The 27303-nt window shown below is 45.4% G+C and overlaps 1 protein-coding gene across 1 annotated transcript in view; it reads right to left on the bottom strand.

Annotated features, from left to right (window-relative positions):
- Positions 1-19600, bottom strand: part of ATP13A5 (ATPase 13A5) — a 48823-nt gene extending 29223 nt beyond the window's left edge. The window contains exons 1-13 of the mRNA XM_048865482.2: positions 19538-19600; positions 12256-12429; positions 10983-11129; positions 10719-10789; positions 10548-10628; positions 9832-9901; positions 7868-8002; positions 5748-5820; positions 4830-4961; positions 4045-4215; positions 3146-3303; positions 2770-2958; positions 1459-1520 (exon numbers count right to left, since the gene is read on the bottom strand). Coding sequence (XP_048721439.2) covers positions 1459-1520; positions 2770-2958; positions 3146-3303; positions 4045-4215; positions 4830-4961; positions 5748-5820; positions 7868-8002; positions 9832-9901; positions 10548-10628; positions 10719-10789; positions 10983-11129; positions 12256-12429; positions 19538-19600 — 1526 coding nt within the window. The remainder of the gene's footprint in view (positions 1-1458; positions 1521-2769; positions 2959-3145; positions 3304-4044; positions 4216-4829; positions 4962-5747; positions 5821-7867; positions 8003-9831; positions 9902-10547; positions 10629-10718; positions 10790-10982; positions 11130-12255; positions 12430-19537) is intronic.
- Positions 19601-27303: the final 7703 nt, after the last annotated feature.

The raw sequence follows: 27303 nt of genomic DNA, 5'->3' as shown, positions 1-27303 counted from the left end.
AGGACCTTCCTCCTGATGTCTGATAATGCTTGTACTCCTCAGTCCTCCAACAGTATGTCTTCTCACTCTCAGCTCCTAGTGCCTCTTGCTCCCAGCTCCTCACATGCCCACCACAAACTGAAGTGAGCTCCTTTTTAAACCAAAGTACTCTGATTAGCCTGCCTTAATTGATTCTAGCAGCTTCTTGATTGGCTGCAGGTGTTCTAATAAGCCTGTCTGTCTTAATTTTCTCCAGAAGGTTCCTGATTGTTCTGGAACCTTCCCTGTTACCTTACCCAGGGAAAAGGGACCTACTTAACCTGAGGCTAATATATCTGCCTTCTATCACTCTCCTGTAGCCATCTGGCCCGAACCTGTCACATGAACCAATCTCTGTTGGTGAAAGAGACACCCGGTGGCCAGAACCTGAAGAAAAGCGCTGTGTAAGCTCAAAAGCTTGTGTCTCTCACCAACAGAAGTTGCTCCAATAAAAGACATTACTTCATCCACCTTGTCTCTCTCATATCCTGGGACCAACACAGCTACAGCAACGCTGACTACACTGAACTGCACAGTTAACTCAAGTGAAATAATCATGACATTATTCAGGGCTATTTTCCTTTTTGTGGTTTCTGAGCTTTTTGCCAAAGAAAATGTTCGGTCTCTGCCCTGTGGGAGACTCTTGGGGCTTGTCTACACTGGCACTTTACAGCACTGCAACTTTCTGGCTCACTTTATCACTCATCATGATACAATTAGCTCCTCTGTGCTGAAGTACCCGAGATGTTGGCAACCACTGCTAAAGTCTGGGATGTTGATATAATGCATATGCTGATCCCCTGCGAAAGATGATGGGCAGCTAATCTCTCCTCAAATGTATTTGAGCCAAATGGAATATGCGCAGTGCAATGTGGGTTTAAAATTAATTTTAGAACCATGGTATGCACAACAAACAGCTGATTTTTGGCTGTAATAAACAAGTTGTGAAATTACACACCACTTGTCACCTCCAGCTCTCAAAAAATTTTGGAAGGGGAATTGAAATGGAATTTGTTGCAGAGGGGTGGAGTCTGAACGTTTAAGTCTGATGAGCTTGGCTGGTAAGGTATGTCCGTTGAGGGTGGTCTGGATGTTAACAGTGGCCTAAGTAGTTATTTAATTTATTTTTAAAGTTGTTTGGGGGACAGATGGTTGTCTAGACAGAACAGAACAACGAGGGAAGTGAAAGAGGCAAAGCAACTTGTCCAACAGGTGAGGGAATGAGCTGTGAGGAGAACCCAGTTCTCTTGACTCCCACGCCACTGTCCTAGTCACTAGACCGCATTGCCCCTCTCTTTACTATAGCTGGGCATATGAGGAAGCTCCCTCATGGGTAAGGTTTGGATGAACTCTTGGCTGTTTAGACAATATAGCTGAGATCTGCCAATCACTAAACACAATCCCAAAATACAAAATCCATTTGTGGACAAAGATCTTTACCAGCTTCCTTCTGAAGGGATCAGCCCCCAGAGGTCCAGTCCATCTTCTGTTAGGGTGCCAGTCTAGGTTCAAACAAACATCTGATTATTTTATTAGAAGTTCAGGCCCTGATTCTCTGACTAAAGCTAGTGTAAATCAAACTGCACTGAAGTCAGTCATGCCAGTGTAAAACTGGTGTAGTTGAGAGGAGAACCAGGAATACAAACAATACATTTACAACAAACTGCAGCAGGCTGGATACTCAGTTGTGAAAATCATCCTAGCTCTGCTGAAATGAATGGAGCTGAACTGGTTCATACCAGCCCAGGAGCTGGCCTTGTATAGCTGAAAACATGAAAATTAAATGGTATGTTATGGGCAGAGAGAGTTAAGACATCTCAGGAATTTAGAAAGGGGTGTTAGAACACAAGCGTGAACATTGGGGATAAAAGGAAATTATGGACCAAATTCCCAGCTTACCTAAACTGGCACAATTCACACAGTGCAGTGGGACTGTGCTGGTTCGTACTTGCTGTAAATTTGTCCCATTGTTTTCAGGACAGTTTCAGTGTCTGGAGTTATATTATTCACCACGTGTTAAAAGACAACAGAATTAATGTAAAAACCAAAGAAAGATCCAGAGATGAATCTGCAGGCAGTGTCTGGGGGGAACCAGGGTCTGGTCCCAGTCTGGAGGCAGTGTCCACCTGGGGGTGGGGACCACGTTTTGATCCAGTTACAGCCCTACACAGAGCCCCAGCGTTGGTTGTTTCTGCCTGAGGTGGAGTGATGTGTGTGAACTCTGTGAGGTTGGGGGACTCCACAGCAGTTGAACACCAGCCTCTTCCTGCAAACATGCACAGGAAAGAGATTCTCAGAGACCACAGGGACACTTGAGAAACTGGGCTTTCAGGAGCTAATCTGTATTGGGGCTGGGGACGGGTGTGAAATAGCAGCCACTCCATGACCTTTGTTGTGTGTGATGGTTCCTAGGCAAGCACAGATCCCAGGGTCCCTCTGCACCATGCCCCAGAGCTGGCACAGAGCATGCCTCGCTGGCAAGCAGGCTGCGTGGTGGCACTCATGCCTGTGTGGCTACTGCCCCCACCCCTTCAGCTCCCTGAAGAGGGTTCTGCCTGGAAAGCTTTGTGCTGGTCCTGGGTCCAACATACCCAGAGCAGGCAGCTTGAATTTGACTTCTTGGCTGTGAACGAGCAAGAACAAAAGTGCCAAGAACATTTATGGCATTAATAGAACAAAATCCCAAACCTGCAAAAAGCATTAAAATCTATTGTAGCAATCTTGCTTTAAAAGCCATAAGACGTTTCTTACTTTGTCAAAGCAAACCAGGTTTATTTGCCCGCATATATTGATCCTCTGGGGGCTGATGCAGAAAATTTTCTTATTCTTCAGCCTCTTTTGGGCATAAACAATCGCTGTTGTCAAAGCAGCTGGTATTGCAGGAGGGATAGAAGTAGTGAAGAGGAGTAGCGCCATTGCCACTGTTTCAGCTACTGGTTTCTGGAAAAGAAACAAACACAACAAACCTGTTGATGATCTTTTTACTCTTTGAAGGTTCAAAAGCGTGGACTGTCTGAACAGACGCTGCATGTGCAGTGTGATGTTCCAAACACCTGCCTTACTCAGGGCTCAGAAGAAAGGAATTTCAGTGGGGAAGGAATTCCATTATCACGTTACTAATACTTACCTCGTGCTGTACATACACACACACTGTATAGATCAGTCCAAGCACACCGATTAGTATAAGGATTATGATGAATTTTAAGGCATCTCTGTAGAGTCTGAAATTCATGGGCTTGGGGTAGAGGATGGACCTCACCAGATCACCTTTGGCTGTGTTGAACCCTATATTAAGACAATAACCACAAATTGTATATGTTATCTAATGGCATGCTAGGTTGAACACAATTGAATTAGGAGATGGATAGTATTATAAAGACTTTCTGAAGGCAATACAAAATATCTGGCCAGCTCATGTAGGGTGAAATTCACCAACAGTCAAAGACCCTCCATGTCATAACACCCCACTTTACACATTCACCTGGGTGGTGGTAGCAGATCCCTCAGTGCACTCTGTGCCTCTGGGAGGTGGATTTCACCCCTGCTCTGAATGCACAGGCATGGATGGGAGAGATCTGGGGAAGGATCGTTGTACCTATGCTTATAGGAACCCCTATACTGGGAGCACAGAGGGGAAGCAGGAGACACTATTCTGTAGTAGGGCTGGAATAGCAGCCACAAAGGACCTTGTCTGTGGGTTTGGGCTTTAGTCCGTAGGCTCCGTCTACACTGCATATGGGAGCAAGCTACCAGACAAGCCCCCGGAGGGTCTTGTGAGGTAGACAAACCCAGGCCCATCTACTGAGACTGCCGTCAAGGGAGCCCAGTAACACTGGTCGTCTGGAATGTGGGCCCCTGTCCATTAGGAACTAGACTGAGACCCACCAAAACACAACCATCAGATGGGAATAAATAACTTCCAGTCTCTGACATGGGCTGGATTTGAACCAGAGATGTAGCTTTACTATATGTCCCCTGGGCCATCTGGTCCCCACCACCCTGACCAGTAAAATCAAAAATAAATACCAGTTTGCAGCACAACAGCTCTCACTGGTCCTTTGCCTGTGGGCTTGGTCTGGATGACCTCTGTTCCACAGAAGAGGACATGTCTTCGGTAATCCTCTGCACTATGTGTTTTCCAGGACCTGGTGTTCTCAGTATGGGGCAAAGCGGTTTTAGAGACTGGAATACTTTCACCTAAAGATCATGTTGTACAGTTCCAGTTAGGATGTATTTAAATTCCATCAGATTCTGAATATATATTAATTGCACATTCCCTATTAGCAAGAATTTTTAATAAATAAATAAATAAATTCACTGAATGATGGCTATGATTTTTAAAATCCGAGCACTTCAGACACCTCCCTGGTAGTTTTCAATCTAAAGACTTGGGTCAAACTTTGCCCTCAGATAGACACAGTTTTATAGTGGCTAAGTGTATATGTGTGACACTGCATTCTGCTACTGAAGTGTGTGTATCATTATCTGCCCACACAGAGCACATTACAACATCCGAGCATTTAAAAACAATTTTTTTGTGTTTGTTGTATTTCCTGTTCCTGACAATACATTACATAGGTCTGGTTTCATTTTTAGTAAGAAATTGAGTTATGCTGAGCAATTTAGAACTAATCAGAAGCCCTTCCCAAGGAGACTGCAAATTATTCAGAACACTGTCTTTCCTTATTTTGCAACGACTCATTCTGACATAGGATAAACAATTTGTAATCAGAATTGATAAAAACATATCTCCAGAGAGAGAGCAAAGAACTGCATGGAGACAAAAGACAAATCAAAATCCAAGTTTATACCTGTGAGCATGCCTTCATCTACAATACAGCCTCCATCGATCAGGATAGAATCACATGGCAAAGAATGCTTCTTTCCTTCTAAAACAAGGATGTCTCCTGGGACCAAATAACGAGACTCCAGCTTTTTGCAACCTATAGTAAAATATAAAATGAAGTGAGTGTTCACTTAGACACAGGTTATGATCCACAGGAACATATTAAGGCCTGCACTACACAACCAACCTGCCTTCCTCCATTGTTTGGTTTCGGAGGAACCACACTTATGGATCTACAGTGGTACAAGTGAAGACGCTTGTCTGCCTGCCTACCTTGAAGTGATGTTCTGAGGCTTAATTAGTTAATGTCTATAAATTGCTTTGGATAAGAGAACCTGCCTAAGGTACCTATGGGCCCCATTACCATGGTATCTGAGCAACTCACAATCCCTAATGGACTCAGCCTCACAATATCGCTGGGAGGTAGAGTGTAATCCACGTTGCACAGATAGAGAACCAAGGTGCAGAGAGACAAACTGAGGTGAAGAAGTACTTGTGGCACCTTAGAGACTAACCAATTTATTTGAGCATAAGCTTTCGTGAGCTACAGCTCACTTCATCGGAAGCTTATGCTCAAATAAATTGGTTAGTCTCTAAGGTGCCACAAGTCCTCCTTTTCTTTTTGCGAATACAGACTAACACGGCTGTTACTCTGAAACTGAGGTGAGGAACCCTGTAGTAGAGCAGGGAATTGAGCCCTTGTCTCACATGTCAATAGCTAACATCCTCGTCACTGTACTATAGAATTACTTTACCCAATTTGTTCTTGATACACCTGCAAGCAGATAAGCCTAAGTATGTCTGTGTACTTCCAAATGCAGAGTTTGACCCTCTATTGAATTAGAAGGGGTAGGGGGAAGAAGGCCAACTGGACATCACTCACCTCCGTCCTTTGTGCAGGCTGTAACCTGGACTTTGTTGTGTTCCTCAACAAGGTCATGCAGCTTGACAGATTGCTGTTGATTGGGTAGCAAATTAAGTGTTGAAATACTAATACAGAACTTGTGCCAAGCAAAACATTATACTTTAGTGATCAAGAGTAAGCTTCATAATAGTGAAACTGAACTTAATTGGATTATAAGAGGTAAGATTCATACTCCTCTATGTTTTCCTTACTAATCAGGAAATGTGTTCAAAAGGTTTTCCCCTAGTTAGACAACAGAACAAGCTGTACAGTGTATTGAGGCCTGATTTTCCACTCATTCAAATTTCACAACAGTAAAGTTACTCCTGCTTTGCAACACTAAGAAATGAATCAGGCTGTTTTCAATGACATTTCCAATCCCCAAGTAGTGAATTTCCACATGTTGGTCCATTTTCTTCCCTGCTAGAAAGGGGCTCAATAGAACAACTGAGTGTAAATATACAGTTATTACAGAGGTTACTACTGCAAAAAAACAGAAACAGAATCTATACTTTTGGTCATTTTAGCTAGGTATCTCTACATGGCAGGTGGCTGCCTGTAATCCAATTTAGCAATTTGCATATCCAGAGTTCTAACCTGATGAGGTGAAGTATCACAGGTTTGGGCTGTGTACAGTATTGTAGCAGGGATATGTCACCTTAATTTAAAAGTTACTTATAAAATCTAGTCATAGGTGTGGGCTTCTTAATCAGTGTTCTTCTTATGAAAACTTCATACCAGTTGGAAGAAGACCCTGAGGCTCAAAAAGCTGTCACTCTTCATGCTAAAAGCTTGGACTTTGACCTTGCCCAAGAACACCGCCTAGCCCATTGTTTGTGTTCTGGGTGCACTGGAATGCTGGATGTGCACACCAATTGAAATGCCACACTGGGGCTTGCTTAGACCTGTGTGAGGTTTGTGCTGTGCATTTGAGCTAGGACAGTAACAAACTAGAAGTAACTCAGTGCCATAATCTACTCCAACAAGGACAGTAGATCATCTGTCTCCGGGGTGGTGGTGAACAGGGCAGAGCCCACTATCACTTGCTCTAGGATTCAATTCTTGTAAGTACGTGACTTAGTAATTCAGTGGAGGTCATATGTAAAAGATGTAGGGCCATTTTTCATTGGTGACTCACACTGTAGCTTGTTACACATGGTTTACAACCCATGTTTAAGTGATAAAGCAGTGTCCCTTGCACCAAGATGACAGTCAGTCGGAAGTCTGAAAGCTGACTTTCCCACTGCCTCCCCCTTCCACTGCCACCTCAGCAATGTATTTATGTCACTCAGTTTGCAAACCACGGAATGCCAAACTGCTGAAATTAAACTACTTTACCACCCAGCCAAACCTTGTCCCAAATGCCTGAATTGCCTGTTCCTTGAGCTTTGAAAATAGGGTTATTTTTCTTTGTATAGTTTTTTGCAGTCGGAGTTCGCTGCCTGGCCAAGATGGCTGGCAGCTCTGAATACCAGGAGAGGCTATTCTCTATTACTTTTAGCCTGACTTAAAGGCAGGAAGTGCCAGAAATGTTAGGAGTATTTGTCCTCACAAACAGCCTGGTCCTGCAAAGTGCTGAGGTCCCAGAGCAGTGGGCAAGTACCTCATCAGGTTGAACTAATAAATTCTAAGCCTGGTATGCAGACTAAATGAAGCGATTCAGGTACATCTTGGATAAGCATGTTAGCTTTGGGTGCATAGGCCAACTCGGAACATTTTTTGTGGCTTCATCTGAAAAATACAATATCCTTTTCCTCAGAGAATGACTGAGGTAAAGTGAAGCTGCTGGAAGATGTGTCTAAAAGGCAGAAATGTATTAACTCATCTGAGAATTTAAAACTACTCCCACATATTTTTTTTTATGTTAAGGCCTGTTATTTGCAGGCTCTGAACCCCCTTGCACTTTGGGGAAATCCAAGATGGATCCAAAATTCATGGATGGCCCAACTCTAATCTTCAGGTAATTTGTGGAATCTGCAATAATACCAGCTAACCAAAAGCACTGAGTGCAGAAATTGCTTCTTATTCTGTGTCTGAGAGAAATGAAAGCATTACTGCTGGCTGAACTGGGAAACTGATGACACGAATAGCAGCCTTACCTGTCTGAGGTCATACACTGTTAAGCCAATAGAAATGACTGACAAGATTATGATAGCCATGGAATACTCGATGTAACCTTGGCTCAGCCACAGAGTCAGAGTGAAGGTTTGGAACACATAAAAGGGATTTAAAATCTGCAAACACAAATGTATCACACCGTCAGGAGAAATTCACAGGTTGTTCAGCGGCCGCTTACATGTGGGACAAGATGAAAAGGTTTCACCAGAGATTTCAAGGACTCTTTTCAGTGTAATTTAAAACAAAATTGTGGTGCTCGTCACAAGCCAACACTCTCCCATGGTGGTTCAGGGGACTGATCGCTTTCACCTCCACCTTGTCGATTTGATCTGGCTCAGAACTAGTTGCCATCTGGTGGCTGTGCAGTGATTTCTCCAGAATGAATTGGTGGTCTCAAGCTGTCTAGATACTAGCCCTCTCTTCAGTCATTAAACTAAAGGCTCCATTCTGGAGAAGTCAGCATACCCACTGAAGGCAATGGGATCTTTGCCTGCATAAGGCTAGCACTGAGTAAATAATTTACTGAAAAATTTAACTCCTGAATGAAAATTATGGGAACACACTTTCACAAATATTCGCCCAGGTGTAAGGAATGAAGGGTCAGGAGCAAAACAAAGATGTACGCTCAGCCAATACAGTAGTAGCCCAGCCAATATTACCACCAGGGCACCCCTTCTCTGACACTTCCTTGTGCAAAGCACCACAGCTTTCAGAGACCTGCCTAGAGGCACAGTCCTAAAAACCGTCATGCATGAGGCTGCACACTTTGATGCCCATGTAAAGTTCAAATTAACTAGCCTGTTTTAAAGTGCTCTCCTGGAGTTCTCTTGGGCATTACAATTCCCGCACTCAATACTGAGTGCAGTCACTTCTGCAGAGAAACAGCAGCTGTTTAGCAAGGTACAGCAGTATGAATGAATAGTTTAGGATACAAAGTCAAAAATACTTTCTGTATTTCAATTGACAAGGAGAATTTAAGGAGACAGAATGTAGGACACTCGGCTAACCTCTATCCTTGCAAAACGTGCTATTGGATTATTAATGATCAAACCTGAAATTGTACACCTCGTCTTAAAGATGGTGACTCCTCACACCAGGATGGGTATCAATCTAGTACTGACCCCGAGGGAACAAGTACTAAGTCACCAACACCACTTGCTGTGAAACCTATATTTTTATTGGGGGCTGGTCACCCATCAAGGTACCGCTCATGTCTGGCTCATCGTATGAGATACAATGAGTTCCTAATCGGAAGTAGTGTGGCTACACCCTATATGGATGTGCTCATATGCAGAATAGTCCTGATTTCTCTCTTACAGAAGCTTTACACTAATGTAATTTCAGTGGATTTACTCTTGATTTATACCACAGTGACAACGAGACCAGAACAAGACCCAGCAATCGCATTTTTCTTTTTTAATGCGCCATCTATTTTTTTTTTACACTGTACATAAAGGGTCAAATTGTCCTCTGTGTTATACCCGTATAACTCCATTGTAGTTAAAGGAATGGAACTGGCATAACTGAAGGGATGACTGTACCATGTATCACTGAGTTTTTTCTACACTGCTTTGTTTTAGTAAGGATCTAGGCCATCAATTGCTGAATTCCAGGGTAGAAAAATGAAATATTACTCTCAAACGTTTCTGAGCTATCTCTTCAAGTTGCAGTGGGGGAGGTCTAGGTTGGATATTAGGAAACACTATTTCACTAGGAGGGTGGTGAAGCACTGGAATGGGTTACCTAGGGAGGTGGTGGAATCTCCTTCCTTAGAAGTTTTTAAGGTCAGGCTTGACAAAGCCCTGGCTGGGATGATTTAGTTGGGGATTGGTCCTGCTTTGAGCAGGGGGTTGGACTAGATGACCTCCTGAGGTCTCTTCCAACCCTACTCTTCTATGATTCTACGATTCAAATAACAAGACTTAAAAGTAGAGATGCAGCTTACCTCTCTAAAAAGTAACTTCCAAATAGGACGAATTTCAACTTCAATGGCATTGGGCCCACACACTAACCTCCTGTATGAGATCATGAATTGGTTAATATCAGAGAAACAAAGTTCCCTGGCATACACCCTTATAGAAGGTCCCTAGCTCTTTCAGTTCAGACCTCTGATGTAATTAAGAATTCACATACACAAAAAATGACATTATAAAATAATGGTAAAACCATATCTTAAAAGTAATATCAAGAACACAGATGGTTGATTGGGACAGAAGTCTATCAAGAAGCTATTGAATCCGAGGTGGAATTACGCTGAGACCAATGTTCACTTGTCTCATGCAATTTATGCAAGTTTTATAAAAGGCCGAAAAGAGTCTTTGATCTACCACTGACTCTTGCTGTGAGCCTGGCTTGGTAGACTGGTGAAACATGGCAGCACTTCCTCCCTTCATCTCCCATTCTTAGGGCCAATTGTAACCTCATTGAGTCAATGGCATTTCTCCAGATTTACATTACTGTAACTGAGGACATTCATGATTATGCTCCTCAGAGTGAAAGTTGCATTCATTTTTGTCCACCCTCTCAATGTCATCAGTGCACTTTACATTACTACTGAAGTAAATGGCAATAAACTGATGTGAAATGTGAGTACGGAAGAAAAGAATTGGGCCCGTAAGCGTATTTAAATCTGAAATAGCGAATAGACTAGAAATGCTGTACCTGATATTCTGTTCTTCGCACGTCAGACCAGTTCCAAACTTGTGATGTATGTCGTAACATGAGTTGTTGTCATCTAGCGATCTAGGATAACCATGAGAAAGCTCAAACAATGATGTCCTGAAAGGAGCTTTTGCTTCTTCAAAGAACTTTGTAACAAGTGGTTAAACTCACCCAACTTTCTGGAACTGCTTCACAGAGAGATCCCAAATATACCGGATTTTCTGTACCTGGATGCTTCTGACCTGCAAAACCAAATAGCACAAATGCCATTTAGAACACCCAGATTCACTGTATTACAGGGCCAGTTCTCTTCCTTGATGTGTGGATATAATTCCAGTCAAAGTTAATGGGAGCCACAGGAGGAAATTGAGATAAGAGCTTTCATCCGCCTCTTCACCTAACACCACGTATTGTATACATCCATCCATGACTTACTTTTAATTCTGGCTTCATTATGGCTCTGTTTATGACAGAATCTTTGTCAGCAACAAAGAGACTATCTGATGTATCTCTAACTGATAGATTCATTGTGGACAAGTCGATCCAGGTCACCTTCTTTCTGGTGTATTTTTGAAATTCATCCTAGAGGAATAAAGAAAAGTTCAGTGTGCTTTGAAGGAATGACATATTCTTAGTGTAGGTCTCTGTGTAAAGCCATGGCAGAGACTGGCAGTACATAATTACAGAACTTTTGGTTAGGAGCCAAGAACAGAGAGCTTCATTACGGTCTGCTTCGCCTAATGAACTCTGTCTAGGTCTAAAACATCACCCATTTTAATCATGCTTCCTGACCCTGGAAAACATGTGTTTCCCAAAATGAGGGCTGCAATATTACTAAGACCTTGCTATAGTAGAAAATGAGAACCAGTGTAACTAAATTTGATCTAATTACACAAGTGCATATGCCTAATACAAATGCACTTAAACCAGTTTAAATTGTGCTTTAATCAGTATAGCTTGGTGTGGTCAGTTATTAGTCACTATTACAACAATGCAGTAAGTTATTAATTGTTTTAAGTGCATCTATATTCAGGATGTAGTGCATATATTGGGAATCTAATGCATATTAGGTGTTTGCACTGATATAATTAGTGGAAGTCTAACATAACTCAGGCCTAAGATACAGCTCTCTAAAATTCAATCCTACAGAGTTTCTCTCATGATATTAGCCACATGCATTACACAAAAGACAGGCTCAACCATATTTGTTAGGACTGACCCCTCTGTTGTGTCCTGTCTTCTGCATTCTTGGGGGTAGGTAGGGTAAGCAAATACAGAAGAAGTTAGCATTCTGCAGTGTTATGCAGTAATCACATTGGAATGAGACCTACTCTGATGCTAGTGGTTAAGCAATGGGGATATGCAGTGTACACGAGGCATCTAATACTCAGTGGTAAAGTATCTGAATTCTAGTTAGTGTAACCCTAATCTCTGCACAATAGTTTTGAATCACTTTCCCTGAAAATGTCTGTATGGAAATGATTTGGAGTTAGTGGGCTCCTCAAATGCCTGACTTCTCCCTGCCAGTCTACATCTGAACTCGAGTATTTACACTGGAAAATACTAGAAAATTGCTATTACACACTGAGAGAGTAGGACAGGCTGCTTAAGTGTGTGTGTGTGTGTGTGTGTGTGTGTGTGTGTGTGAAAGCTTTATATGAATTAATAAGATGTCCAGTTAAAAGTACATTTTACAGTGTGCACTTACTGTTGTTCTAAGCAATATGACATCTGCTTCTTGCAAGTTACATGGGATGCAGTTTGCCCACACATCCCATGCTGGCTTCCAGTAAAACAGAAGGAGAAGAGCCCCACAGGAGAAGATATATCCAGCAATGCACATGGCTTTCCGGCAGCCTTGAGTTTTGTAGCCAAATATCTCCTGTGGGACAAAGACAAGACATTATTTTGAAATGGTTTGACATTGAGACTTGTTTTAAAGGGCAGAGCTGCAAAGACTTTCTAGCTAATACACCCCCTCTAAGCAACCCCGTTTTCAGTTTGGGAGATGAAACTGTGTATCAGCTAAACATGTCATTAAAATTAAGGCAAAATATACACCAAACCCACCAAAACCAGGCAGTATCACATATTTAATATGGAAGGAAAGGCCCATTCTCAACCTTCCATCCATGTAGCTTTGAAGAATTAGCTTGATCCTATAGTTTTCCCTGCCATAATCCAGCTGTCTGTCACAGTAATACTTCTACTTATCTAATTCATATATAGTCTCAGAGCCTTAAAACCCCAGCTATCCTGCAGCAGCGGAGTGTATTTGTACAGGAACTTTGTGTTACTGCGGGGAATCTACCCTGCAGGACAGAAACCCCCTTGAAGTTAGGAAGACTTTGCGTGGTTCTGAATAGTATATCTCTGAGTTTCTAATGTGCTATCAATGTAGTATCTGGGTGCCATATACATAATTAAGGATGCAATTTTTTTTCCTGCCTGATGTCCCATAATGTGGTTCTTAATCATACACAGAACCCTGACCACCTTTCTATGATCCTTCATTATCTTCCCTGTTTGTCCTTCCACTTCCATAACCTGGCATGCTGTTGTAGTCATAATAACATTCTATTGTTAAAAAATTATTACTGCATTTTCTAATCCCCATGTTTCTCCTCCAACTGCACCTTGGATTTTCATGTACATTAGTCTGCTTTATGTTTGGTCCACACTTCTGACAATCACCTATTATGTGTGCTGTAGCTTGTAATGCTTTTATAATGGTCCATCCCTTGCACTCAGGACCCTGGGTAGGTGTCTGTGCAATAACTCCACAACTCAACACCTACAAATCTGTCTAAAGTGAACAAACGTGTAGTGAAATCCTGGCCTCGCTGAAGCCCAACAGGAGTTTTGTCGTTGGCTTTAATAGGGCCAGGATTTTCACCCCCTGAGTCTGCTCCTTCCCCACTCCACAGTAGCTCCCAGGCTGGTGTTTTGCAAACCAACTACTGGGAAGACCTGCTGATTCACAAAGTGCCCACTTGGATTTCCACAGCCAATACTTCACCGACACTGAAAGGCCGTTTCCAAAGTGAGTACAAATGAGATCCTTTCTGCATAGTGCCAGAGGGGTCAGCCCTTCTTAGCATAGGGCCAGAAGGCCCAACCCTTCTCAGCACAGCGCTGTACGGCAGGCACAGCAGTTCCGATGAAAGTGCATGCAGCAGCCTCTGTCTGTGTCGCTCCTCAAACGCCATTTTTCCCAGATGTGGGCAAGTGAATAACTATTTTTTGCTGCCTGCCTCCACCTATCTTCACCTTCATTGCTCTCGCTCCTCCTTTCCCCTCACTGTTCAAATGTTTCCCCACTCTGCTTTGTATCTCTCCTTATTTCTTAGCCCACTTCCTGGTTCTTTCACCGCCCTGACTGAGGCTCACTGAACTCTTCCCCATCACACAAACCACGAAGGCATGTTATTCCATTGTCCCATCCCACTGCCCTTCCCCGCAGATTACTCCCCTCCCTGCATCCGTCTCTACTCCCAACACTCCTGGTTCCTTTCTTCCCTACGACTCCTGTCTGTCCTCGACACACGCCGTCCGGGCACTCCCACAATGTCCTGTGCCCAGCCCCTGTCTCTGTCACCCCACTGCCAGCATAGGGCCTGGTTCCCTACCCAACACATGCATCGTTCTCCTCTTGCCCCTGCAAGTCCTGTTTCCCTTCCCCCCGCCTCAAAAATCCCACCCAGGCCCCGTCTCTCCACCCCACACACAGTTCCCTTCCCCAAACCAGGGGCCTGTCCGTGTCCCCACCCTCCTCCCCTCCCTCACATTCTGCCCCTCCAGGGACCTGTCCCCCCCGCACCAGGTGTGGCTCTCCCACTCTTACAGACACCCTGCAGTATAACCAAGGCTGGTGAGAGCCAGGCAGGCTGGCAGGCTGCAGTTACACACAGACACTCTGGGTGTGGCATGCATTCTGGAAGGCTGTTTGTGAGCGGCCCAGATGGGAGCTAATTCAGTAAGGCATTGTAAGGCACCCCAGGTTGCAGGGCAGGGGTGACACAGTCCCCCACTGCTCTGGATTGTATCCTGGTATGTCACACATCCATCCTATTTAAATTTTTAACTAGTGAAAGGCCCAAGACATTTGATTCCAGTCTGGTTTCAAACACTCTGAATTTCTGCAGTGTGGTTCAATCTCTGTTGAGACAAGGACCAACTGCATAATTTGTATCTTGAGCCAGATGCTGAAACATCAGACAGACATATGCACATTTTGATGCTTGGATTCACGCCCATCTTTACTCTTCATCCCTCTCCCAGCTATACACAAAGTACTTACATTTCCTCTGGCATGAGCAACTGTATCTATAGACTCAAATCTTGTATAACTCTATTGTCTGTAAAGAACAAACCGCCCCAGGCAGTGGAGGAGGACTTTAAAACTGGATGGGTCATTTCCATTGCTTGTCATTATGACTTAGGGTTGTTTTTTTTTCTTCTGCTGCACCTTTACAGATCCTTCTCTTTTGCCAATATGCATTTTCCAGACTGCAAGGGTCTATTCCTCTCTCTCTCTCCCTGGGAAAATCCTCAGAGAATTACCTGGACCCACTTTAGGATTGAGTCAGCTAAGACAAGGGAGACCCCATGTTCAGAAATGACTGGAGGAAATTCACATGGGTTCAACACAGTCTGCTGCGCATGACTATAAATCCTCTTAATTCCTTTTCCCACCTTCATAATCCCTGAAAGTAATGCCTCGCTCAGGAGAGCAAATGTTGCCAGCCACCCACATTTAAAAGGCTTTGCAACTAATAATCAGGTTCTGAGAATCAAATTATGCCAGCAATATTGTGTCATCCACGCAAGCTAAATAAAATATAGGTGACTACTTAAACCACTCACAGGGCATTGAAGGTCCCCACTTGTTTGGAGGTATGTGACTCCCCAGACCCAGCCTCTGTTAATAAGTACATTTAAAAAAGAAAATTTCTATTTTATTTCATCCCGAAGGATTCTCAAACTGCTTAACAGCACTTGTAAACTTAATATACTCACTATAGTAGGGATCACATACTCCGGCACTGAAATACAACCACCTCTGTATGGGGTAGGGGAGGGAGTCTCAACTGCTTAATCTTCTACAGGATAGAAACCAAAGAAGATCATATCTGGTGGAAACCACAGGGAGTTTAGGAAAACAGAATGTAATTCCACATGCTGGAACTTGGCTAGCGAAGCCAAACTCTTAGCAAGTAGGCTTCACCGGTTTAATCTAAGGTGGGATTTTAAAATGATTTAGTTAAACAGACATAAAGAACCTGTGTAGACACTCTTAGTTCAGTTTGAGAGTGGTTTATTTGATTTAGCTTAAGCCTGTTCCTAATCAATTTAAATTAAAGCCTGGTTAAACTGAAATAAGAATATCCCATGGGAGCTGCTGGAAGCGGCACAGGCCGAGGGACGTACTGACCACCGCTTCCAGCAGCTCCCATTGGCCTGGAGCAGCGAACCGCGGCCCCTGGGAGTCGCGATCGGCCGAACCTGTGGACGCGGCAGGTAAACAAACCGGCCCGGCCCGCCAGGGGCTTTCCTTGTGCAAGCGGCGGAACAAGTTTGGGAATCACTGCTCCAGTGGAACTAGTTCGCTCATCACTTGCTAATTAGACCAAATGATGCTGAGCAATGCGAGGATGAGAAGTGAAAGGACTGGCTGTCATAAAAAAACATGGCAGCATGTCCAGCTATGTGGCCTCTCTAATTCTGTGTCCCCTGAAGCCTGATTGAACTAGTTGGACTGCAAAGGAGGAGTTCACAATTGATAGTAGATCATGCTTTTGCATTCTTAAAGTCAATGTATTATGTGCCCATCGTCGTGGCTTCTGATCTCTGAGGCACACTCAAAGACCGAATGCTGTGCAGGACAGCCCACATCCTGCCAGAGGAATGCTATTCCATCGATCAAACAGTAGTTTAGGTGGAAAGAGGAGCCATGGGCCATTCCCCATCTGAACCAGACTAGCAGGCTATCAGAGCGTGTGTGTTCTCTCCACTGAAACAGCCTGCCTCCCCTTCTTCCGAATAAATGGACTATGAACAACCCAATGGCTTCCGCTGACCTTGTCCTTTGTGATGGTGCATAAAGAGGTGGGCACTCGTAAAGGAGGTCCCAAATCTAATGGGTCTTTATAGATTAAAATTAACACCTTTTGCTGAACCTGGAAGCTGATGAGACACTAGTGTTCATCTATGCTGGTGAACTCTATGTTCTTTACTAACTGATGTAACTTCTTGGGGTTATCCCCTCGAAGTACCCAACCAGGACTTTAGAACAACCAAAGAACAGACTGCCCCCAGAGATCCCATCCCAGGTTTTACATTGAACCTAGCATAGGAGTGAGGGTATATGCCCATGCACTGCACACACAGTTGGGAAAGCTCACAATAAAGTACCTCACTGTCAAGTCTCCGTGCTTTGATTTAAGCAGCTCCCCAGTCACCTGGGACCTGACCGATGAAGCTGCTGAGTGCTCATTAAGTTGAGCCCTGAGTGGAGCCTTTGAAAGAAAACGTGCGCTAAAAACCTGAAGAAAATTGGGCAGATCTTCAGCTGATGAAGGTTCCTGCTGCAGGGCATATTAAAGGCTGGTGAAATGGGATGGAACAGGTCCAGATTCTCCTGACTTAGTGTTGACATAGCAGGTAAACACTTGCTCAGCAGCCAAAGTGGGGTTTGGTTCTACACCATGTTGTTGACCCTATGCCCTGCATCCCATCGACAGGATCATCCAACACAGATCCAGCACAAGAGGAGCCAGCTATGATAATGTATGGACAGACAGCTCTGGAAGCCAAATGCTTAACGTTCAGGCGATAAAACATATAGAAGAGAGGAACTGAGGGAAAAGACAGGACATTGATGATCATTTCTGCTGAGCCTAGGAACCTGTTTGTGGCATTAAAGATGTTGCAGGATGATGCCACCCAAAGGCAACATAATACTTGGGAATCAGGCGGCCATGGCTTTGGCAAGCAGAGCTGTGACACGTTCCCATGGCAACTCAGCCCCATTCCAGCAGCGCTTTGTCTCTTGGTCTGATGAACTGGCACAGAATGTGCTGAGCTGGAGCCTTCAACCTCCTGAGCACACGCTCTTCCCTGCCACAGATGAGTGCAACCAAAGCGCCACATTGTGCAAGGTAAAGAGAGAGTGTGTGAGAGAGAGAGAGACATCCTTTAACCCCCCACTGGGGCCAGACATGGTGTAGCTGGGGAGTACAGGCCCCGTGCCAGGCTAGGACTTGTAACAATAACCTCTCAAAGGGGTAATGAGCAAGAGGAGGATTCCTCCTGCTCCCTCTGGCACTCGTGAGCAGTCTGGCTGCCCCGTCTACAAGGGAGGGGAAAGGTGCAGGGAAGCCTTTCATCTGTGCACCACCCAGGAAACAGCCCACAACTTTGTAACAGCATTGGGACTCCCCAGAGGCCACTGTTGCAGGTGGTCTCGGCATGTCTGTTTTTCTGACTGTACAGGAATTAGAACTTTGAGAAATGCTTTTCGTTGGTTGTGGTGCAGTTATTTTCAGCTGCTGGCCATGTCACCAGCAAAGTCTGCTGACAGCCTTGATTTGGCTAAGAATCATTCTTCAGCGTAGCCGGATGATGTGCCCAGGCTAGCCAACAAGACATTAAAACATTCCACCCCCGCCGTCTTGCCCTGTATGTGATATAGGAGCCCCTGCCATTCACCAGGGACTGGATTGAGACCCTCAGCTCTCTTCAGGGATGCTGCTTAACGCCAAAAGGCACTGCTAAAATACTGTAATTTACAAAGCTCAGCAATAAGATTTATATTTCTTAGGAAGTTGGGGATGGGTAAAAAGCTACAGTTGCATCAGGGGGAAACCTGAGAAGCAGCTCCTGGGGGCATTCTGCCAGCAGAGGACAGAGGCTCAAAGGTCCTCAGGGGGCTGGGTGAGGAGAGAGTGGAAACTGCTCTACTGTCAATGGGTGTAGCACATGCCCCTCCCAGCAGCTGTCTGCAGTGGATGCAGAAGGGTTAGGGTCACGGCAACTCTCCTTTCCTAGTCCCTCAGGAGCATCTGGCACTGAGAATGCTGCTAGCATCAGAGCATGAGCACCCGGATTCTAGCTACCCCTTGCACAAGTGCCTGGGAGGAGAAAGCCCCCTTCTCTCGCTCTCCGCACCACCACTCCTTTGTGCACACTGCATGAGCTGCTAAAATGTGGAAGTAATTGTACTTCCAAAGCACTTCCCCCTGCTCCACCTTTCCCACCTCCCCCAAATGCTACAGTCACACAAGAATGCTCACCACAAAAAAGAGATAGGGCTGATTCTATGAACATTAACAAAAGCATCCTGAAGACAGAGGTTAGATTGGCAAGCACATCTGGAGAGCAATGGGATTCCACCCTGGGGGCTGCAATGGCAAAGCTTAGTCACCCCCAGACTTACAGCATGGAGGATAGGACCCCAGAAATCCTCAAGCAAAATTGCAGCAGGGTGTGCCTCAGCAGGAGTGACTCAGTCCCAGCTTGGAAGAACTATGCAGGGTTGACTTCAACCAAGGAAAAAGAAAAATGTGACCAGTTTATAAGCATCTTCCCTGTGATCTGTTCACCTGCAAGGTGGTGTCCCATGTGAAGGGGTGGAAGCCCCATTGCTAAGGATGTTACGATTAGACTGGAGAAAGCCTGAGGAAAAGTACTGGTCAGAACAGTCTTTCACTGGCAGGGGCACTAGGTCTTTTTCCTTTCTCATTTCTGTGGGTTGAATCTTGATGTTCTTACTCAGGCAAAAAACCCCAACTGACGTCAGTGAATAAATGACCTCAGGGTTTGACCCTCTGATTCAGCCTTCAACCAGAACCTATGCTGAAAACACCAAGCCCACTTTGAATGCTGAATTTAGCTGTAGAAAATACAGAGATCCATTGGAAATGGCACAGGCTGAGAGGGCTCAGTGAGGTGTAAAAGAAAACCAGAAATCACCCCCCTCCTTCGTTTACCAGCTCGTTTTCCTCTTTGGGGTTGAGCAATGCATGGTGATCCTTCCAGGACTTTTCTTCCATCAGTCTGGGTTAGTTTCTCTCCAGGTTGTTGTCTCTTGGCTGGGAAGAGAGGTCTCGGATGCTGCTACTGACTTGAACTCAGGACATCAGTTAGTTCTCACCATGGTCCTATCCACTGCCTCTAAAAATCCCTGAGCATGCACCTTTGTTGTTGAACTGGCAACACAGGAAGGAAATCCATTCTCGCTTGTAAAGCTCTCAGGTATTTACTTATGCAACTCCTGCACGCCTCTCCCATCTAGTGTTATTTTGCTCAGTCATGTGAAAATTACCATTTAAAGTGACACCACCAAAGGCAAAATGAGGGAGGGAGCAAGTGAGTCATGCCTCCTGCTGGGCCCGCCTAGAGTTCTGGGCACCTCAGAACCAAACAGAAGCTGACAAATTGAAGGGAAATCAGAGCAGATCAGTAATGACAAGGCATTGGAGGGGATTAGCGTCCATAGAGAGACACATATTTGGATCCCGAAGTTGGGAGATGTTGGGCTACTGAAGTCGGGTTCATTTCATTGGAGAGAAGTCTCCATTTGTGGTTCAAAAGAAGAGTTCCCCCAAAGTTTGAGTCTGGGATTTGGTGTGGCCCAGGCAAGGAAGCCGGGATGTGGTTATGATCCAAATTTCCCATGGTTCAGAGCACTGTACAGAACTATGGTTTTGGTACAGCTGGATGTGTTATGTGCGGTCAAGCAAACAGCCGATGACCCTCAGACCTGCAAGTGGCATTCAGTGGGAAATGTTGCAAAGCAGGGACCTGGAGGGGGGTTACCCTCCATGAGTTCTGCTGGCAAGAGAGGAGCAGCAGGGCGGCTCTGCATGTATCATTACAGTAACTCCTCACTTAACATCATCCCGGTTAATGTTGTTTCGTTGTTACGTTGATGATCAATTAGAGAACATGCTTGTTTAAAGTCGCACAATGCTCCCTTGTAACATTGTTTAGCAGCCGCCTGCTTTGTCCACTGCTTGCAGGAAGAGCAGCCCCTTGGAGCGAGCTGGTGGAGCTTGGAGCCAGGGTGGGCCGGCAGCCCCCACATCAGCTCCCCTAAGATCCCTGTGTGGCAGCCACCCAGCAGGAGATCAATTGCTGGGCAGTTCAGCTGTCCCTCCCCCACTGCCATGTGCCGCTCCTGCCCTCTGCCCTGGAGCTGCTCCCAGGAGCCTCCTGCTTGCTGTGCAAGGGTGGGGTGTCTCCCTGCCCCCCACTCCTGTACCCCTTCTCCACAGAGCTGTGGGGGGTGGAAGACACGACCGGGCTCAGGACAGAGGGAGCTTGCGGGCAGCAGCTGCTGTCTCAACTTGCTGATCTACTTAAAAAGGCAATGTACTTAGAGTGGGATCAGCATACTTAAAGGGGCAATGCGCGTCTCTCACACACGGTGTGTGTCTCTGTCTCTCTCTGTCATGCTGCCTCCCCTCCCTCCATTCCTCCTGCCTTGCCTTGTGAGGCTACATTAACAACAATGTGTTAACCCTTGAGGGCTCAGCTGAATGCTAGTTTACCATTTAGCAGTAAGGCATTCCCTGGGAAATATCCCACCCTCTTACTTCACCACCTCAACCAAGCTTCACAATCACCATTGCTGTTAAATTGTTAAATTTTACAGTGTTAAATTGTCTATTTAAAACTTATACTGTGTATATGTGCGTGTATATATATATATATATAAAATATAGTCTTTTGTCTGGCGAAAAAATTTTCCGTGGAACCTCACCCCCCTTATTTACATTAATTCTTATGGGGAAATTGGATTCGCTTAACATCATTTCGCTTCAAGTAGCATTTTTCAGGAACATAACTACAATGTTAAGTGAGGAGTTACTGTATTTTAAACAGTCTTGTCCCATTCCTACTCGCCAGCCCCGTGTTTTGCAGAGCTAGTTATTAGGTATTAGCTTGAGGCAGGAATATAAATATTATATTACTTTGTGTTCCCTGCCCATTCTCTTTCTGACACAAGGTTTGATACATGGTTGAAAACAGTCTTTTATCAAGGCAAAAATCAGAGGTCTTGGGGTTTAAAAATGTGCCAGCTTTTGTCTTGTTTCATTGCTACAAAGTACAACTTTGCATTCATTCATTAGGTGGGCCTAATCCTCCCTTGCCTGGCATGCTGGGAAATCCTTCACACTTGACTTTAGTAAGGCTTTTGATACTGTCTCTCATGACCTTCTCATAAACAAACTAGGGAAATACAACCTAAATGGAGATACTATAAGGTGGGTGCATAACTGGTTGGAAAATCGTTCCCAGAGAGTAGTTATCAGTGGTTCATAGTCATGCGGGAAGGGCATAACGAGTGGGGTCCCGCAGTGATCAGTTCTGGGTCCGGTTCTGTGCAATATCTTCAACAAAGTTTGCAGACAATACCAAGCTGCAAGTGCTTTGGAGGGTAGGATTATAATTCAAAATGATCCGGTGAAACTGGAGAAATGGTCTGAAGTAAATAGGATGAAATTCAATAAGGACAAATGCAAAGTACTCCATTTAGGAAGGAACAATCAGTTGCACACATACAAAATGGGAAATGACTGCCTAGGAAGGAGAACTGTGGAAAGGGATCTGGGGATCCTAGTGGATCACAAGCTAAATATGAGTCAACAGTGTCATGCTGTTGCAAAAAAAGCGAACTTCTTTCTGGGAGGTATTAGCAGAAGTGTTGTAAGCAAGACACAAGAAGTAATTCTTCCGCTCTACTCTGTGCTGATTAGGCCTCAACTGGAGTATTGTGTCCAGTTCTGGGTGACACATTTCAGGAAAGACGTGGACAAATTGGGAAATATTCCAGAGAAGCGCACCAAAAATTGATTAAAGGTCTAGAAAGCATGACCTCTGAGGGAAGATTGAAAAAACTGGGTTTTATGCTCAAATAAATTGGTTAGTCTCTAAGGTGCCACAAGTACTCCTTTTCTTTCTGAAAAAAATGGGTTTTTTAGTCTGGAGAAGAGAAGACTGAGAGGGGATATAATAACAGTTTTCAAGTACATAAAAGGTTGTTACAAGGAGGAGGGAGAAAATTTTTTCTTCTTAACCTCTGAGGATAGGACAAGAAGCAATGGGCTTAAATTACAACAAGGGAGGTTTAGGTTGGACATTAGGAAAAACTTTCTAACTGTCAGGGTGGTTAAGCACTGGAATAAATTGCCAGTGGAGGTTGTGGAAGCTCCATCATTGGAGATTTTTAAGAGCAGGTTAGACAGACACCTGTCAGGGATGGTCTAGATAATACTTAGTCCTGCACTCAAGGCAGGATAACCTCTAGAGGTCCCTTCCAGTCCTATGCTTCTATTCCAGGTGAGTGTAATTTGCTGCCACTGATGGGAATGGAGAGTTCTGACTTGCTAGAGATTTACATGCACTTTGCACGGATGTCTGTGACAACATAAGGTACCAGGCAGGGGAGAATCGGGCCCAGACACTATAGTGCTTCACATCCAGAGACCTCCGTGCTTCCCAAGGGATTCATCCTAGAACATACACAATCGACAGGCCGACACAATATCAGTGAATGACCTGTTAGAGAAGTGAAACCCAGGCCAGGTGCATCTTTCTTCTTTTTAAAACAGACCAGCATGGGGTCGGGTTAGCTCCAGCTGGCCCAGAGGCCACTGCCGGATCTCACTGCACCAGTGTTCTGGAAAGATTCACCCCAGTGCAGGCTCAGGGTGCTCCAGTTACTGTCCGCCCTGGAGGGCTCTGCCAGGGAGGCGGTGTCCACTGGAGTGCTGCACTGCAGCAGAGATGGGCAAATTGCTAGGGCTGCTTGACAAATTGGAATTTTTTTTTCTGTTTTAAAAAACCAATGACCTATTTTTCTTTGATAATTTTCAGTGGGGAATTTTAAAGTAAATGAAAATATTGAACTGAAATTTTAATTTAGTTTCAGTTTGGGGATTTGCCCCCCACCCCCATTTTCTCTCCCTTTTCTACTTTCCTTCCCATTTTGCCACCAGAAAAGGTGGAAAGTAGAAACAGGTGAGGAAGGGGGAACCTCCTCCCCCTCCCCCCCATCCTCTCTAAATATCTGAGAACCAAAACCAAAAATGTTTTGGGGTTTGCAAACAGACACAAACCACGGAGCTCAGTGCAGCACTAAATAGAAGATTTTGTTTTGTTGAGAAACTTCCCATGAAAAATTTAATCAAAACTCCATTTTTTGATGGGAAAATTTTTCAGCTGAAAAATTCTGACCCGCTCTAGCGAAGAGGGTTTCTCCTGGCTTCTCACCCCACCTGCCTGGGGCAAAGCCCAGGGGTACCGCTGCCGTTGCTGACTTGGGAATTAATTGGCTCCTTTGTACTGTAGCTCAGTGCTACTCAAAGTGGTGATCCGCGGACCGCTGCCGGTCTGCGAGCCATCGGCTGCCAGTCTGCGCGCACACTGGAAAATAAAATTGCCGGTCCCCCACATCAGATAGCTACAGCCGTGCTTCTCAAGCTAACAGCTCAGCTTCCCCAGTGATGGCAGCCAGGTGTGTGTCACTCAACAATAATCATGTTCAGTTCCACACGTTCACCAACAGGTGTTACCAGCAAGCTCTGGCTTGATGGATTCTGCTGCTGGCTTGCCTGTGTGCAACTCCCATTAGACCTTACACGACTTGACCCTCACAAGTTGTTCTCCTTTGTTGAACGTATAGACACCTGTTTCCAAAAGAGGCCGCAAGGTGGAGAGGCATCTTCTGTCCTTCCACCAAAACCAGTCGCCCCAGTGAGTGGTCCTATTCTGAGAGCCAAGGCTCATGAGCTAGGCAGAATTAAATCTACTTTAAGAGCAGGGAAGTTGCCTGTGACAAACTGAGGCCTATAGACTTTCCAAGGGATGAAAACGGAGTGTGTTGGAAGAATTCCGGAGGGTTTTGATGGATGCGAGGTGGAAGGAGAGGAGCTGGGTCTGATGTACATGTGACTCCAGAGGCAGCAGTTCAGTGTCATTCAAACTTACACATTAACAAAGCCACAGGCAGGAAGTCACCTGTATAGCTTGAAAAGAGATCCTGGAGTTAACAGGACTGAATTACTCCCCACACACTTTCAAGAAAGTGAGCAGGGGGACCAGTGATGCTGCAAAATTTGCAGCTGAGATAAGATTATTCTGGTTACTGCAAGTGGCAGAAGGCTGAGGTGCACTTCCAGGGAGCCAGGGATTGGGAAGCAGGGGGCAGGTGAAATCCAGTGGTAGTAAATGCAAAATACTGCATGGTGGGAGAGAGAGTTTGAACTACTCAGACCCCATACATCTTATTGGGCTCTAAATTAATTGTAACTACTTAAGAGAGGACGTGCACAGGTCAGTTGAACCTCCGCTCAGTGTGCAGGTGCAGTTAAAAAAGCAAACAGAATGTGAGTGTACATAAGGATGGGGATGGAGAATATCACCATGCCTTTATATAAATCAGTGGGGCAGCTTCATCTGGGTGCTGCATGCAAGACTGGCCACCGCAGCTCAGTAACAGTAAAGCAGGAAGAGAAAGGGTTCAGAGATAGGCTGCAAGACTGATCAGGGGTCTGGAAAAAATACCATATGAAGAGAGACTGTAAATCTTAGGACTGTGTAGAGTGTAGAGGTGAATAGAGGGGGATGAAGTGGGGCATGCAAAATGATGACTGTCAGAGAAGGTGCTCCTATTTAGCCACTCCTGATACACCATGGGGCAGGGTCAATGAAACTGAAAGGCAACAGATTTCACTGGTAAAAGGAATTTTTTTCCATAGCATGTAATTAGCTTGTGGAACTCATTGCCACTAGATATCATCGAGGCCAAGAATTTAGCAGGATTCCAAGAGGGGCCAGATGTTTATGTGGCTAATGGGAACATGCTCAGTTACCTGAAACAGTGCAAAACAAAGTCTGTAGGCAGGATCTAAACCTACAGGCTTCAGAGCATAAGGCAATTTCAAATTGTTGGGGGTTAGGAAGAAACTATGGTCAGGTTATTTCACAGCTGTCCACTAAGGGTGTCCTGCACCTTCCTCTGAAGCAGTTGGTGCTGGCCACTGTTGGAGAGAGAACATGGGCTAGATGTACATCTGGTCTGATCTGGTAGGGCTTTCCCATGTTCCTGTCTGTTCTCTGGCCGAGTACCTCCCTCACCCATGAGGTGTAAGCTCCTGGCCTTCCCACAGTATTCTGGCCTCATGCAGGGCTTCCCCAGCCTCCAGCTCTGCTCTCACTCCTTCTCACCCCTTCACCCTGCTTCACCACTCCCTCCACCTCTGTCTTGTCTCTGTGCCTCCCGTTGCCTGGGCAGCTGCCCCTCAATCCTGGAACACCCTCCCTACCCCTGTGCCAAGCCCCTGCCCTCCACACCTCCAAATCCCTCTTTGAGTCACCCCACGAGTAACATAGCGCTGAACCCTCAAAACACACCGGGGACCAGCTCAGCCAGTCTGGTCTCCTCCGATGGCAAGCCCTTTGGGCAGGGACGTGCTGTGGCCCTCAGTGACTAATCCAGGGTTGTAACCAAGAGCCAGGCGCTGAACGGCTCCCTCTGTTGTTGCTCAGACCCTCGATTTGGGCCTGTCCCTGCAGCATCTGCACGCCTGTGACATTGGGAGCAAGTTGTTTGGGTTCTGTCAGGCTCCTTTGGTAGCTGGGGGAAGGCCGACTCACTGTCCTAACAGGACCTGCTGGCTTGGCAATCAGACTCCTTGTGGCTGAGGCACGTTCCAAAGAAACATAATCAGGGGTGTAGCTGCTAAAGGAATGTGAGTACTTGGGAGTAATGAGCATTGTGCAAAACAGACTCAGAAACCCAGCACATCCCTCTCTGATGTGACTGGGCCGGATTATGATGGTGCTGTCCCAGGTGACAGCTTGGCCCGATAAAATGAGCCTCAGTTCAAAGGTAACAACTAACATCAGTGGCTGTAGAATTAACAGTCCCTTCCCCAAGGTCTATTAATCTGGCAGGAGTAGCTCACAGATTCATAACCACTGAGTGAGGAGAATAGATTGTTCCTCACAAAAATTCAGGGCATGTTTCCCTGGAGAACGTCCCCAAATGAACCTGATAAATAAATGAATTCACCCTCACCCCATCACCTCCCTCTGCCAGCAATACCAGGGCACTGGAGTGGGCATTCGCCTCTAGAGAGATCACACTGGTCCCTTTGCCGGGGCAGGCAGCTTTCGGTTCTGATGGGAGCCCTGCTGGGGTGGGGGACACAGCCCTGCAGGAGCCTTGTAATGAGCTCAGTACCCTAGTCATCGGGGAGGCCAAGGGGCACTTGCCTCCTTAAGCCACAGAAGAGCTCCCACTGCTCCCCATAGGGCATTGTCTCCAATGCCATCCAGAACCCACTGGGCATGAGCTGGCCCCTAGGTTTTAAACGTGCGGTGGCTCTAAGGCATGTCTCCATGGGGAGGTTATTGCAAAACAAGCTAGGGGTGAATTACAAGTGCACTAGCTATTCTGCAGTAACTCTCTAAGCCCTGGTCTACACTAGGACTTTAGGTCGAATTTAGCAGCGTTAAATCGATTTAAACCTGCACCCGTCCACACAATGAAGCCCTTTATTTCGACTTAAAGGGCTCTTAAAATCGATTTCCTTACTCCACCCCTGACAAGTGGATTAGCACTTAAATCGACGTTGCCGGCTCGAATTTGGGGTACTGTGGACACAATTCGATGGTATTGGCCTCCGGGAGCTATCCCAGAGTGCTCCATTCTGACCGCTCTGGACAGCGCTCTCAACTCAGATGC

Source organism: Caretta caretta, chromosome 9, assembly GCF_965140235.1.
Source record: "Caretta caretta isolate rCarCar2 chromosome 9, rCarCar1.hap1, whole genome shotgun sequence".
Lineage (NCBI taxonomy): Eukaryota > Metazoa > Chordata > Testudines > Cheloniidae > Caretta > Caretta caretta.
The sequence above is the reverse complement of the archived record's forward strand: the minus strand, read 5'-3'. Positions and strand labels throughout refer to the sequence as shown.